Source organism: Coffea arabica, chromosome 7c, assembly GCF_036785885.1.
Source record: "Coffea arabica cultivar ET-39 chromosome 7c, Coffea Arabica ET-39 HiFi, whole genome shotgun sequence".
NCBI classification, from domain to species: domain Eukaryota; kingdom Viridiplantae; phylum Streptophyta; class Magnoliopsida; order Gentianales; family Rubiaceae; genus Coffea; species Coffea arabica.
This window is the reverse complement of record NC_092322.1, coordinates 33,375,411-33,392,106: the sequence shown is the minus strand read 5'-3', so window position 1 is coordinate 33,392,106 and position 16,696 is coordinate 33,375,411. Positions and strand designations below refer to the sequence as shown.

The following is a 16,696-nucleotide window of genomic DNA, read 5'->3' as shown; positions in this document are numbered from 1 at the left end:
TGCCAATGGTAGGGAAATTAGTTCCATTGTGAATGTGAAACTGCTTTAGTCGTAACTTGTACAACATTTTTTTTTTTTTTTTTGGGTGCTGGGGGTGGGGGTGCTTGGTGGGGTTTTTAGGCTTATATTTTTTCCAGTCAACTGGCAGATATTTTGTCTCATATATTATGTGTCAACGTTAGGGAAGTAAGTCAAGAAGCTCACAAAACGATCAAAATAGTCTCTCAACTATTCTACTAAAGTCGAATTGTCCCTCATCTATAATTTTGGCTGATTAGCCTGAAACTATTTTTCTGTGGCTAATTTAGTCCTTATATGGTGGAACCACAAAAAGTTCAAGTTTTCTTCACCAAAGATTTGGTAGTCTGCAAGGCAGCTTGGTCAATCGAGGGGCAAAAATGAAAACCAATTTTCCAGTGCAAGTTAAATGCACTAAAACAACACTTAAAATAGACTAGTAAGGCCTGGCTGTACTAGGCACAACCAATGCCCACCCTAAAGGGTTTTAAGGGTAACAAAATTTGAATGATTATTTATGTATTGAGTGTCATGTGTAAATATATTATAAAGAGTATCTTAATACATTGCTGCTGGTTAATAAAGGGCAAAAATTCGTTGTAATAAAAAGCAAGTATTAATGCATAAATAAAATAAAATAGATAGGAAAAATGTATATTATGTTTGGTAACAATTCCAGTTGGTTTATATAGGTTTAACTAGTGCTAAATAAAATAAGTGAAGTGACTAACCTAGACTAAAGTGATAGGCAAAGCAAAAATCTTGAGTACTGAAAGTAATGCTGCAAAAGGAAAACACAAAACACGTAAAAGAAAGTATATGTTACTATAGTAATATATAAATGCATAGATTTGTTGAAATAAAAAGTAAGAAAAATTGTATTACCAAGCGTGAGAAAACAAGAAAGTGAAGGAAGCTTTCTCTCTGCTATGTGAGAACGAGAAGGAAATAAAATTGGAAGGAAATGAAGCACAATAAAGGTTGATAGTGTATGTAAGGGTGTGTACTTTATTATTCAACGTTAGTTTGTTGATAATAATTTCATCTAAAAAGATAGTCTATGTAACGTAAATTAAGCTAGTAGCTTGTCTTTCAATCTAATGGTTATAAACGATGAAATACAATTGATAATTCATCAAAAGGTTGATTTTCTTGTAAAAGACAACCTAACTCTAAAGAAAAATGTAAGTATCTAATCTAGTTAAATAATTGAGAAAAAGTTGAGTGGTTGAAGAGCATTATTTTACTTATGATTTATTACAAGCAAAGCAAAGGAAAAATAAGAGAACCAAGCAATCTGTAAGCTGGCTTGTTGAATAATCTAATAATGCAATAAGGTTGGAAAAACATTTTTTTCTCCGAATTAGAACTTATAATAAATAAACTTTATTGAATAATTTAATAATCTGACAGCACAAAAAAAAAGAAAAAATGCAAATCTAATGATTACCATGAAAACAACAACAAAGAGCATTTTAATGAAATATAATAGAGATACACATATTTTTGTCATTAAGACGTTAATGCGTTCGTCAACTAAAAATAGAGTATAAATGAAGTATAAAATAGACGTTAATGCATTCATATTTATATTAAGGTATGAATGAATTAAAATAGAGTTGATAATAAAAATATATGAACATAAAGTCAAATGCTACCAAATATCTTAATATGAACAAATTAAAATAAATTTGAAACAGAAAAATGCACATTACATTAAGTAGTGGTAATAATATTTTTCTTTATAATAAGATGAAATTAGTTTTATCTAATCTTTTTTGTTACATTAAAAATAACAAAATGTCAAAAAATATAACAATTTGAAAAATCCATGCAATTCGACGAATTTTAACAAATGCAACTGAATTTGTCAAATATAACTTTAAATGATAATTCATATTGAAATAAATATAATATAAATTCAAATAAGAATGATAATAACGTTGTAATCCAATTAAAACTTAAGTTAATTTGTCAAATATAAGTTGAAATGATCATGTAAATGATACTCCAATTGAATTATATTTCTCCAAAATCTAGAGTTTGAAAAATCTATTAAAAATATTTCAAACTTATAACCGTAGACAGAGGACTTATTCCCCTAATCAACCTTATAAAGCAATGCCAAGTCCACAAGGCAATTCTAAGTCCATAGAGAAAGCAAAAGAGAAAACTCAAAATTCACCCATAATGCCACGTGTCAGCAAGGGAAGTTGCTATAGTAATTTTGGACCTTTGCTTATATTATAGTAAGATTTTTAGTGTGTTTAAGTTGGGCAAAATTCATTTGGATTAGTTATATTTGGGAGTGTTTTTGAAATATTTTACTGTAGCAGTGTATATAAAGAACGTTATTGTAGATATGCTTTTTGTGATATTTTTAGAGGAGTTTTTGGAATATATTTCGAGGTAACGTTTAAAATTAAAATACTTTATGGTACTTTTTAAAAATTAATACAACCACCCACAACCATCACTGCTACCATCTCTACCCACCCTCTCTCTCCTCCTCACTCTTTCTCCTCCCTTGTCCCCTTCCCTCTTCCTCCTCTCCTTCCCTTCGCCTCACCCCCCGGCCCTCTCCTCCCTCCTCACTCTAATCTCGACCAAACCAAAAGGGGGAGGAAAGGGTTGGGAGTGGAGGGGATGGGGAGGGGAGGAGAAAGAGGGAAGGGGAACATGGGAGGAGGAAGAGGGAAGGCGAGTGAGGAGGAAGAGGGAGGGGGTGGTGGGTGGTGGTGGTGGTGGTGGGTGGTAGTGATAGGTGATAGGTGAAAAATATTATACAATTTATTTTTTTTCACAATTTTTTTGTGTATATTTGCAAGTTATTTTTGATATATTGTATGGTTGATATGTTTTTCAAATTATTTTTGTTTGTGTATTATTATAACATTGTATTTGAAAAACTAATTTTTGGAAAAATAGTCTAATCCAAACGGAGCTGTTTTTAGTTTGTTTAAGTTCGGCACTAAAACACATTTAAAGACGAGGGACTATTTTAGTCAGTTTAACAAGCTCGATGATATGCTTTAATACATTTCTTGTAAAATGTGCATTCAACTTCAAGTTAACATTTACCTCCACCAAATCTATTCTACCTGGTGCTACAGAATTAATTAACAAACACTGAATCTTAAAAGAAAAAGAAAAGTGGTTGGTACAATATTATTCCCCTTTGCTCAATATCCTCCAATTAATTCCTTTGTAGTTTTAAATAAAGTAGAAAATCAAAGAAAAGCAAATTCACACCATTGAGGCAAAACACTTTTATATAGGTTTTGATAAGAAACTTATATTTATTCTTGGATAATTTAATTCAAGGCAGTTGGTGTGAAAATCCACCTAGCTACTTGTCTTTTAACTATGTTTTTACTCTCGGAAACCAAATATAGGAAACTAAGTTTTTTTTTCTCAAGTCCCATCTCTCAATTTACCTTCTTCATTTTGAAACCATCTCGTGAGGTACTTGATTTCTTTCTTAGCTTCTAATTATGGTGAACAAACCTTCACAAAATATTTTTTCAGACCACTTTTCTGCAAATTCGTATTACATATTCAATGAAGTAAAAAAAAAAGTCAATATCATGATTCATTTTGAAGAATCTTGGGTAATGCATTAAAAAAATTGATCTTGAACAAGTAGACGTTTCAAGATCAGGAAACACGTGCCAACCAGAATTGTTAAGGTATAAGTGACAAAGAAAACACGCATTATTTATTTATTTTTTTCCTTAACAAAATATAGAGCTTTAAATATACTAGAACAAAGAAAACGTGTAAACTATTTTCCAAGAATTAATTTTCCCTTTGCTTCATTTTATGCTCAGTGTTCTCTTTCAAACCCATCATTTAAACTCGATAACTGAAAATCTCTAAAAATAACCTGTCTTACAAGCTATGGATGTAGAATTTCGAGTATTGTCTTTCATTTTTTCTTTTATAAGAGAATATTTTCTTTAGAGGGGAATGGTTTATCCAGTTAAATCAAGATGCATCGTTAGAAAATTGAAATATTATTTGAATTAATTACTGTAGTGCTTTTGTAATGTATTGTATGTGAGATAAAAAGGTGATTGGAAATATAAAAATGTGGATTGAAAAATGTGTTTATAATACAATTATTTGAAAAAATTTACTATCGAAACAAACTCTTTAATTTCCTGCTGCAACATGAGGCATCATGGACTTTGGTAAGTACGATTATTGTTTGTTGCAATCTGTTTATAAGATTACGATACACGCATAAGAATTTAAATTCATATAATAAAATACAATTAATAGAATTTGGGACATGTATAATACAAAATATTATATGCACATGTATTGTATATATATATATATATATATATTTTATCAAAAGTATGTTCAAAAATTCAGCAGAAAAATACATGTTTGGCAAAATTTTGCATATAAGCTCATATGTAAATAGTACGAATATATTTGAATGTTATTGAATTAAAAATATGATTATAATTACTATATATATATATATATGTGTATTTTAAAGAGAATGTTACATTTATACCAATTTTATCTCTTATCCTTGCATGACATTAAATTTATTAAAATTTTATCATTTTATTACCTATATATATATCTATCTACCAAATTATGTTATACGTCGTGGTAATTTTTGTATAACTAGAAAAATAAGTTAGTGTTCTTACTCAAATTTTAATTTTTTCAAAAAATAAAGTCCAATTCGTGAAGTATAATACGTAAATGTTTATTACGTTTTATACAGTTAACTTTTTAAAAATCATTTGAGATTGCATGGCTTCTGCTGTTGCTCTTATACAGTCAACATTTTAGATTCCAAGTATGAACTTGATTTAATACAATTATTTTGAGTTGGGTTGATTACTAGGACAAAAGTCTACAGACGACTTCAGATTTATTTTTGTCATTTCAAGATGAAAGCTACATGAAGTAAAACTTGTAGCACTGCACGTCTTTTCAGCCGGCCGTGTCAACGTCGAAGGCGTGAAAGCTTGAAAAGCAGTTGCATTTACTCGGAAACATAATTGATGATCCACGCGATAATACAGCGGCAAAGAATGATTAAGAGAGCAAAAAAAATTAGAACCATAACTAGTCTAATTTGGCGGGTGTTATAAGTCCAAGAACATCATACAAAATTGAATTCCAACTTCCCAATTTTCAACTTTTTTATCTGTACCTTGTTTATCCTAGACTAGGACCCTGTTTTGGCTAAGTGAGTTTTTGTCAAATTTGTCATCAGTTACAATAATTTTAAAAAACTTTACAAATTTTTTAAACTACATATTTCAAAATACCTAAAACATACACAAATCTTTTTTCCCTTCCTATTTTTTTCTTCCACCTCAACCCACCACCACCTCGGTCGCCAATCAAGATCGGAGCCTACCACCTTTTTGTTTTCTTTCTCTTCTTCCTCTCCTCCTTCCGCCTTTAAACAAGTTATTGAATATTGAATTTGCAGGAGGTGGTGGTGGAGGCAAAGGTGGTGATGCAGTGCTGGAAAGGGAATATAGAAGTTTGTTTTTGCTACTTTTCTCGAAAAGATTTTGAAAGACCCGAGAAGAAGGAAGTGGTAGCGGCGGCATTGGTGGTGGAACATCTATTGTTATTTCCTTGGCCATTCCGTTTTAACTTCGCTGGAGCTTCTGCTCTAGAATTTGCTCAAACTCCAGAGGTGGTGGTGTTGACGACAAAGGAGGAAGGAGAGGGGGAAGGTAGTGCTGTTAATCGAGTCGAGTCGAATCGAGTATTTGACTGCCGAGCTCAACTCATGTTTAGCTCGAGTCAAGCTCGAACTTGCTCCACTAATCGGACCAGCCTTGAAGTGTGTTCGAATTCAACTCGCCAAATGGGACATGTGACTCATGCTCGAGCTCGAACTCGACTCGTTTATCACAAACGAGTTGAACTCGAGCTCGTGCGAATTGATCACAATAAAATTATGTAATTTTCAATTTTATTCTTTTGACTTATGAAATGACATATATACCCTTCCTTATCGAGCCCAAGTGAGCTATTGAAACAACAAACGATTAGATCTTATTTGGCTCGTTAATTAATCGAGTAAATTTCTAGTTCAAACTCGACTCGTTGACTAAAATTGATAAGTTGAATTCGAGTTTTATCGAATTGAATTCAATCGAGTTTTTTCGAATTGCTTGTTTTGTTTAATAGCTCTAGGAAGGGGGAAGGGGAGAAGAGGAGGAGAGGGGAGGAGAGGGGGAGGGAGAGAGGGAGAAAGAAAATAGGGGGAGAGAGAAAAAAAAATTGTTTCTGTTGTTGCTTGTTTCGGCTGGGAGGGAGATGGAGAAGAGGGGGAGAGAGAGAAAAGCAAAAAAAAATTTTGTTTCTGCTGTTGCTTGTTTCGGTTGGGAGGGAGAGGTGGAGAGGGGGGGAGAGAGGGAACGGAGAAGGGAGAAGAAGAAGAAAGATTGCGAGAAGAATAGTGAGATTCATCAAATAGATGGTGTAGAGAGGGGAATAAAGAAAACAAGGACAGAGACTATTATACTTTAATATTTTTTTAAATGAAAAAATTTGAATTTAAAACCTCCTACTTACAGGCACTTTCACCTTACCATCCAATCTTACTCTCTTAATCATATAGTCGTAGTGTTGTAATTAATAATTTTTTTTAAACTAATTTATCTTTCATATCATGTTGCTCACCTAATGCATAACAATGACAACAGCATGACATGCACCTCACAGCGGCTAATTTCTTAGATTATACATTAAAAAAAAAATAATCCGTCAAATGTATTTCTGACAAGGGTGTTTTCTCAAACTATAGCGGCCGTGCTTACTCAGCACGGCCGCAGATTTTTTTAAAAAGTCAGCAGGTCAAAAAAGCCTGTTGCAGCCGTGCTCACTGGACACGGCTGCAGACTGGCTTTTTGAAAAAAAAGAGTCAGGCGCCTGACATTTGACTGTCAGGTGCCTGACAAAGGCCGACAAGGCCATGTGACAATACCACGGGATTATTGAAAGGCTGCGAATTTATTGGGCTATGAAGAATTGATATAGATGAAGAATTCCTGTACGTAGGACTTTTGTAAGATATCATTTATAATACATTTATAAATATTTAGAAATAAATATATTTATATATTTATATAAAAATATATAAATGTATTATATTATCTATAATACATAATTTAAATATATTTATAAATGTATAAGTGTATATTATTTAAGTGTATATTATTATAAATGTATAAATTATAAATGAATATTATATAAATGTATAAATTAATATATTATAAATATATATTAATATTATGTTAAAAAGTATTAATATAATTAATATAAATATATAAATGTATTAATTTTATGAATAAATGTAAAATTAATATTATGTATATTAATATAAATGTATAAATGTATTATATTATACATAATACATAATATAAATGTATATTATATATATACATTAATATATATATTTTTTAAATATAATAAAATATTTTTTAAATATAATAAAATATTTTTTAAATATAATAAAATATTTATAAAATGTATAAATAAATATAAAAATATATAATATATAAGTATTTAATGTATATAATATACATTAATATTAATTATAAATATTATAATATTATAAATATGATGTTTATATAATATTTCAATTTGTAATATTTATTGTATATTTCATTATATAAATATTTATATATTTATAATTTATAAATATATTTCATTATATTAATTCCTGCTTATTAGAATGCATGAATCTTTCTTTAATTAACAACTATTATGCATTTGATAATGATTTAATAATAATAAAAAATTTAAGTAAAAAATCATGTTGTATTATCAATACAAAGGCATCTAGGAACATGAATAATGAGGTTAGGTTAATGTATTTATTTTAAAAAGTAATAAATTGAAGTATATTTAGGATTATGGTTAAAATTTAGTTTAATCAGGTTATTTTGAAAATTAAAGTAATGAAATTTATTTAGGATAGCTGTGAAATTCTAGTTTACTAAGATTATTATAAAAACTATATAAGCGACTATTTTTTTAAGATTATACATAAATGAATAAAGATATAATTAATTTACTCGTTGCTTGTGATAATAATTACCAGTTATATTTGGTAATTATATTTAAATATTTTACGATAACCAAGCATGTAAATATATATGTTCATTAAAAAGTTTATAACACCTTGTTACTTATGTGTAAATTAGGCTTAATATGTCGAGCGATAACTGTATGGTACTACAACAATATTGTGTGACGGAGTCTGTCTTGTGTGACACCTCAACAAGAATTTCCCACTATTTAACAGACCACTTAAATCCAATATATGGAAATTCAAAGAATATACTCTGCTGCTATTCTGGAGTAATTGTTAGACGTTTAAACTTCCTTCTTAGAATTAACATGCGAAGTAGTTAAAAAATTCATAACTTCAATGACAAGCCCCTGTCCTTACCTTTTGGCCAGAATTTGGTGCGAGAAACAGAAGGTTTTAAATTATACAATGATGAAGAATTTCTTTATTTGAGTAAGAATATGATTGGATTAGCAACTTTTGTCTTGTGTGACACCTCAACCAGTTTCTGTCTGCCAGGGACGTGCCTAGTCAGCACGTCCCCGGCCGGCTGACAAATGCCCAAATGAGTCATTTTTTGTCAGATCGGGACGTGCCCAGTCAGCACGTCCCCATCTGACACCTACTGTGACGGAGGCAGTTTTCAGTCAGCCAGGGACGTGTCCAGTCAGCACGTCCCGTCTGACACTTACTGTGCAACACTGAATTTTTTGCAGAGAAAATTTGGTCCAATTTTTAGTCACGGGCCCCAGCACGGCCGGTATACAATTAGAAATATCCCATGTTAGAGGTGCATTTGACGGTTGTTTTTTTAAAATCCAAATAATTTGAGAAATTAGCCCCTCACAGCTATTGGTGTGTAAATTATGGATTAGCCCTCACAAGTTGCAATTCAAATCAGTTTACCCCTAAGGTGTAAATAGGCAAAGATACCGTGTAAATAAATTTGGACAGGATATAAACTAGTAGTATTGTGGTGGAACTTGTCCTCAATTGGTCTCAAATGTAACTTGTGAGACCTGCAATCCATAAATTATCATGAGCATTTAGATAGCAAGACTCCAACAGGAACCAACGTCCTAGTTATTCTCAGTTGGGTCGGCTGCTGCTTTCATAGTTTAAATAGTTTTGGACTATTCAGAGTCTATAGATTAGGGATTTGCTGCCAACAGATATTTGGTTGAATGGGATTATTATCAATCTAAGAGTAAAATACGAGTGATCAGAATATTTGGTTAAATGGAGTTTCTGTCATCAATGGTTTCCTTCTTGCTTCTGATACAGGTTTTTAATCTGATAATTCCAGCTGCAAGTTTGTCTGGCAATGAAACTGATTTGCTTGCGCTCCTGGATTTCAAGAATCAGATTTCTGATGATCCAAATGGAATCCTGAAGTCATGGAATGCTTCTAAACATCACTGCCAATGGTTTGGAGTGACCTGTGGCCAAAATCAGAGAGTTATTGGCTTGAATCTATTTGGACAGAGCTTGGTCGGATCAATATCTCCTCATGTAGGAAATCTCACCTTCATGAACTTCATTAACCTCAGAAACAACAGATTTTTTGGTGAAATTCCCAAAGAAGTTGGTCGCCTGTTTCAGCTAACATATCTCAATCTCACAAATAATTCACTCGGAGGAGAAATACCGGTCACTCTCAGCAACTGCTCACAGCTGAAGACGATAGATATTTTAAGGAACAGACTAGTGGGCAATATTCCATTTGAACTTGGCTCTCTGAAGAAGCTCAAGAGCCTTTTCCTTGGTAGAAACAATTTGACTGGAGAAATTCCAAAATCAATTGGGAACCTTACGTCCCTGACTCAAATCTATTTGTCATACAACAATTTGGAGGGACATTTACCAGAGGAGTTGGGGCAATTAACAAGCTTATATTCGATAGGCATCGATGTAAATTTCCTTTCAGGTACCATCCCTGCCTCTCTTTACAATGTCTCTTCTGTTGCTGGCATATCACTTTCATCAAATTCACTTGAGGGGCAGATTCCGGATAACATGGGGCTTACACTACCAAACATTCAGGAGTTCTTGATTGGTGGAAACCAATTCAAGGGGACTATTCCAGTTTCCCTTGCCAATGCTTCTCTGCTTGCCAAACTTGACCTTGTTAGCAACAAATTCAGAGGACAAGTACCAACTAATCTTGGAAAGCTACCAAATCTTTATTGGCTAAATTTTGCTGGTAATTTTCTAGGCAGCAATTCTACTGGGGACATGGATTTCATTGCATCTCTATCCAACTGCAGTAACCTACAATCTCTTTTATTTAGTCAAAATAATTTTGGTGGCACTTTGCCTGATTCCATTGGAAATCTCTCTCATAATCTCCAGCAAATAGATCTTGCATTGAATCAAATTTCAGGGGAAATTCCAACAGGGCTTGGAAATCTGGCTAACTTATACTTGTTAGGCATGGATCACAACCTCTTTTTAGGTTCTGTACCAAGTTTTCTTGGTAAGTTTCGCATGTTGCAGAAGTTGTTCCTAAATAACAATCAGCTCTCGAGCCAGATACCGCCTTCCCTTTTCAACATGACCTCTCTGTATGGTCTGTATTTATCTGAAAACAGATTGGAAGGCAATCTGCCATCACTTATAGGAAATTCTCAATCCTTACGAGAAATGATCCTTTCAAAGAATAACCTGAATGGCAGCATACCTTTAGAGACATTCAGTTTCTTGTCCTCATTAACATTACTCAACTTGACACACAACCTTTTTTCGGGGTCTCTTCCTTCTGAAATTGGGAAATTAACGAATATCTATTTTTTGGACATTTCCTATAACCAATTTTCTGGAGAAATCCCAGAAACAATAGCTGACTGTACAAGCCTAGAGTACATTTACATGCAAGGTAATTCTTTCCAAGGAGAAATCCCACAAAGTCTGGCTTCTGTAAAAGGCATTCGAGTTTTGGATCTTGCACAAAACAACTTAACGGGGCAAATACCTAAAGATCTAGATATGCTTCCCTTTGTCCAACTGATGAACTTGTCTTTTAATGCCCTTGAAGGTGAGGTACCGACGGTAGGATTTTTTGCCAATGCAAGCTCATTATCATTGACAGGAAATAGTAAACTTTGTGGTGGCATACCTGAACTGAAGCTGCCATTATGCCCTGAAGAAATAAAGAAGAGAAGAAAGCCTCTTGCACCAGGATTTATTGTTTTGATTGTTGTCTTCAGCTTCCTTGTTGTAGCATCAGCCACTTTTTGCCTAATATATGTCAGAAGAAAAAGAAGAACATCCTTCGTTGAAACAGATAACTTTTCAGGGATCTCTTATCATGAGCTTCATGAAGCAACAAAAGGATTTTCAACTGCAAACTTGATAGGTTCCGGAAGCTTTGGATCTGTATATAAAGGAAAACTACCATTACAGGGAGAAAGGTCAGTTGCAGTTAAAGTCCTTGACCTGCAGAAGAATGGAGCTTGCAAGAGCTTTTTGGCTGAGTGCATAGCATTAAGAAACATTAGACACCGAAATTTGGTTAAAGTCTTAACTTGCTGCTCCGGTTATGATTTTAATGGAAGGGAATTCAAAGCTCTAGTCTACGAGTTCATGTCAAAAGGGGATTTAGATATGTGGCTACATCAGAGCTCAGATGAGATGAATAATTCCAACAGGGCTTTGAGTTTGCTTCAGAGGTTAAATATTGCAATTGATGTAGCTTTTGCTCTGGATTATCTTCACAACCAATGTGAAATTCCAGTTGTTCACTGTGACCTGAAGCCGTGTAATGTCCTTCTTGATGATGATTTAACTGCTCATGTGGGAGATTTTGGATTGGCAAGACTTCTGTATGAAAACACAAGCAATCCTTCTCAACAGCCAACTAGTTCCATTGGCATCAAGGGATCACTAGGCTATGCAGCACCAGGTAACAACAAATTTTCAATGCATTCTGAATTCTTAATACACCCCAACCTTTTTTTTTTTAATTTTAATTTTTAAATTTATCATTATTATTATTATTTTTTGGGCCAGGGAGGTTGATATGCCTTGTATTAGTGATATAATTAAGATGAATAGGTATTTCAATGGGTAGAGATTGGGTTGAATTCCTTTGATTTAGATCCATATCCATTAAATTTAGTTTGACCCACACCTAAACCCAAATCTTTTATGTGTTTGAAAAAGTAAACTCAAACCTGGACCTTCATAAGTTTGGGTATCCATTGAATATCCGTGAATATTTTATTGAACATATAATATACTCGTTGTTTCGAAATCACTTCTTACCGTTTCACCCACCACCCAACTTCAACTCTAATGACCTTAAAGTAATCATAATATTTGATTCTTCTTAATTTTCTTGATTTTTTTGTCTCCTCTCTTCCATTTTTTTCTTTTTCTTGGTTTTAATAAGAGTGAAAACAAAAATTAGAAAAACTCTTTTACATTTATTTTCTTGGTACTCTTATTGTGAAAAAAGGAGAACAACCGTTTCAAAATTTTTATTTTTTTAATTATATATAAGAAAAGGTTATTTCCATCCAAAAAATTTTAGCATGCTGAGATGGGTTAATAATGGGGTAAAATGCCTATAGACTAGGGGGAACTTGTAGTAGCTTTATTGTTTAAGGAGTAAAATGATAATAATAATATACTTGTGCTACAAGAGAGGAGAATTTTTGTTGAAAATTTCTCAATCATGCTAGCTTGGCATCATGTTGGGGGTAAAGTCACTAAAAAAAATAACATAACCAAATAACATAACCTATAGTTTAAGGAAGTAAAATGGATGACCCTTTTTAAAAAATCAAAATCAGAATCCAAAAAATAGATATCTTGTAACTTCTAATTTTTGGTTTTTCAGTTTTTAAAAGCCTAAAGATGAAAGAATTGAAAGCATCACACATAATTTTAAATTTGAAGTTAAAATCAAGCCTAAAAAGTTACAGTACTAAAAGCTGGTGAATTTTCTTGAAAGCTGGCGGATACCATCGAGAACATGGATTTTCAAGTTGATATCATGTTACTAAGATTTGGTGATAGAGTCCGATGGATCTGACTCCCGTCGGAACAAAAATTCTCGAATTTATTTTTTCTTTTTTTTAAGAGCAAAGTCAAGTGACCAACTTAACCAGTTGGGAGTTTTGTCGATAAACAACCATATCAAGTTTTAAAACAATAAAAACTACACTAGAGGGGGACTTGCAATACAAAAGGAATTGGCTATAAAACAAAAGTTTCTTGTTTTTATCTGTTTCCAACCATTAAAGTTAATATATTTTATTTATAAATATAAAAAATATGTATATAATTAATAAAGCTTCCTGGCATGTTTATGTAGTAATATTTCATCTTGGAAATAATGACTAGAAGGGCTAATTGTACTTGTCAGAAGGCTACTGTCAAGTTCCTTGAACTTTGAAACATTCATTCTATTGTATAACGAACAAATCTATTCCTGTAATTAATTAGTAGAAACAGACACTTATAGATGTTTTTGCAGCAAGAAAAAAATTTATTCTAATTTATCATGTTGTTCTCACCCAATTCTATGTACAAAGTGTTGACATATTATATAACTACATTATCTCATTCATAGTGTACATCTAAAAGGTTAATTTTAAATGTACTGACAGTATATATACTAGTGAATATGAATTCATACCATCTACTTTTAATTTGAATTCAGACTTCGATTTTTGTATATATGACATATATGTATCTTTATTAGTATATACATTGTTAGTATTTACAGCATTAATCCGCATGTAAATAGTACATCTACGTTTATTGGGTTTGTCAATTAATTATTTCACTTATCGTGATATTGACAATGCTGTAGAATATGGGATGGGAAGTCAAGCATCAACCCTTGGTGATGTATACAGTTATGGAATCCTTTTGCTAGAGCTCTTGACAGGACGGAGACCAACCGATCAACTTTTCATAGACGGGCTTAATCTCCATGAATATGTTAAGCAAACATTCCCACAAATATGGGATATTGTGGATCCAGTTCTTTTTACCAAAGAAGAAGAAGAAGAAGGAGGAGGAGATGCAGAAGAAGATGATCAACCTGAAATTACAGAAAATAACAAAAGCACAGCAATAGAGAAAGAAGTTGAAGAAAATACAAGAAGCCCGGAAATAGAAGGTGAAAAGCTTAAATGCCTTCGATCATTGTTTGCCATTGGACTTTCATGCTCTTCAAAATTACCTAGAGAGCGAATGGATATGAAAGATGTTGTTAAAGAATTAATTATCATCAAGAATGTTCTTGTACGGAACAAAATAACAAGTTGAACTTGATTATATGGCATAATTAAAGGTGTATCATACAGAAATTTACTTCACTTTCAAGTTATTTTTTCAAGAGATTAGGAGCTTATAAATTCTAAGAAACTTATTAGGTGTATGGTATTGAAAAATTAGTTCAAATGCTATCTACAATATATTTTGTTATTGTTTATGATCAATAGCTTATAACAGTATATTCGTGCAGTGCTGAATCTTATTTATTGTTTGATTATGAAAAAGAATTTTTTAGAGTGCGACAACAATGCAATTAAAATGTGAACAATTTGATGAGAATATGAGTCCACTCCTTGTTCTCCTATGTGTTTTTTCATTACCCTCATTTCATCGTAAAGAAATCTCAAAATTTCCACGTCTAATTCAGCCGTGCTACTTGATTAATTTGGCTTATCATATCGTGGATAATATCTCGTGCTCTGACAACAATTTGTGATGATTCGCATCCCCTATACACTTTTACCAATTTGCTATTTGTTAACAAAGTCTAGTGGATAACAATGCACTTTTAGATGACACATGAGATTGAGACATATGCTGTGCAACCAAAAGAAAAGCCACCACATGCATGGAAACACTTGCGCAACCAATTCTAAAATTTTCCCTTAATGTTATAGACTTATTTTGTATGGTTAAAGTGCGAAATACTGGACATTTTAGGGGCTAAATTATCATACACTGAAAGTCATTTGTTTTCAATAGGAAATAGCAATGAAACTTCTTTAAGATGAAATTAAAATTTTACCCGTACCTTAACACAGTCTTTTTTATTTATTTATTGTGAATTTATACAGATATGAATAATTTAAATATAAAAATTAACAACAGTTCTGTATGTTCATTCATATTAATTTTAAAAAATTAATGTATTTTAAATGTTCAATTATTTACTAATTTTTAAAAATTTGTTTACATACTTTCACCATAATATAATAGTATATATCAAATAATACACCCCATATCCAAACATGGTAGATATTCTTTTAGATAATTTAAATTTTTATAATGACCATAAATCTAGAATTATATATTCATACTTAATTAAGTAGAAAAGATCCATTAATCCTTTTTTCTTCATCAATAAATATTCAATTTCCAATAATATTGGTAAATTTATTGGTCTAACAGTTAATTCTCTTTTTGACACTAAGTTAATTCAAAATTAATAAGAGATGATGAATAATTTGAATACTAATCAATGATATGGTAGTGAAAGGAAGTAATTTATGGGATATATAAGATTTCAATAATTGTGATTTAAAAAGGTTTTACTATACTTCTATGTAATAATTTGATAGAAAGCAGATATCATTAAGATAATATTAGTTATTTTTAAAAGTTATTTTAAAATTAAAGATTTTTAAACATATAATATAATCATTGTAATAATTTGATAGAAAGCAGATATCGTTAAGATAAGATTATTATTTTTTAAAGTTATTTTAAAATTAGAGATAATTTTTAAACACATAATATAATCCAAATAGAATTCAGTATGAGTAAAAGTTAAGTGACCCATAACTTGTTAATTCTCTTCAATTAGGTATGCCATATAAGAGTGAGAAACACTGCAATTAATATAGCTACTTTCATATATATATATATATATATATATATCAAGTAACCCATAACTCGTTAATTCTTTTCAATTAGGCATGCCACATAAAAGTGAGAAACACTCCGATTAAAATAGCTACTTTCATATATATATATATATATATGAATCATATTTGGATTATATTATGTGTTTAAAAATTATTATACCCGCAGCAAGGATGGGAAATAACAAAAGTTGGGAATAGGTTCTTCCAAAACATGTTGTCGCGCCCCATTTTTTGATAAATAAATAAATTGGTTTAAAAAATGTATTTTTTGATTCAATTTGTGATTGGAAAATGAATTGTGATTTACAAGAAAAATGGGTCTAAATGGGGGTTTGAGAATGCGACGATTTGACCCAAAATTTATAGTTTAAAAAGGGTTTTTGAAATAAAAAAAAATCGGAGTCGCCACTTGGTAATGAGTTAAGGTGTACCAAGTTACCTAAAAATGAATTTTTAAAGGAAAAATAGGAAAAAGTAGTAAGAAACCCCTTTTAAACGACTCCTAGTCTACGTAAATCAACGAAAAAGGTTCGGGAGTCACATTTGACGAAGGGGAAGGCAAGGATAAAAATCCAAGGCACCCCTTCGACCTAGCCAAGGCTAGTTGCGTGATTTAATCAAAGATTTTCTTGTTTTAACCAAAGAATTTATTACATTTGGATGTGCTACATGAATGCCAACCCTAGACCTAGGGGTATTGGGGAAAATTTCTCTTCAA

At 31.7% G+C, this 16,696-nt stretch overlaps 1 protein-coding gene across 1 annotated transcript; it reads left to right on the top strand.

The window, feature by feature from the left end:
• Positions 1 to 9,130: 9,130 nt before the first annotated feature.
• LOC113698614 (uncharacterized) lies at positions 9,131 to 14,415 on the top strand. Its single transcript, XM_027218493.2, has 2 exons — positions 9,131 to 11,987; positions 13,905 to 14,415. The coding sequence occupies exons 1-2, from the start codon at positions 9,326 to 9,328 to the stop codon at positions 14,363 to 14,365; spliced, it is 3,123 nt and encodes a 1,040-aa protein (XP_027074294.1). The 5' UTR covers positions 9,131 to 9,325; the 3' UTR covers positions 14,366 to 14,415.
• Positions 14,416 to 16,696: the final 2,281 nt, after the last annotated feature.

What these genes read in the sequence shown, in the direction of transcription:
- LOC113698614 (XM_027218493.2), top strand. Translation starts at nt 9,326, where the DNA reads ATGGAGTTTCTGTCATCAATGGTTTCCTTCTTGCTTCTGATACAGGTT. An exon ending in ACTAGGCTATGCAGCACCAG is followed by an intron (nt 11,988 to 13,904) that starts GTAACAACAAAT and finishes ACAATGCTGTAG; the next exon opens with AATATGGGATGGGAAGTCAA.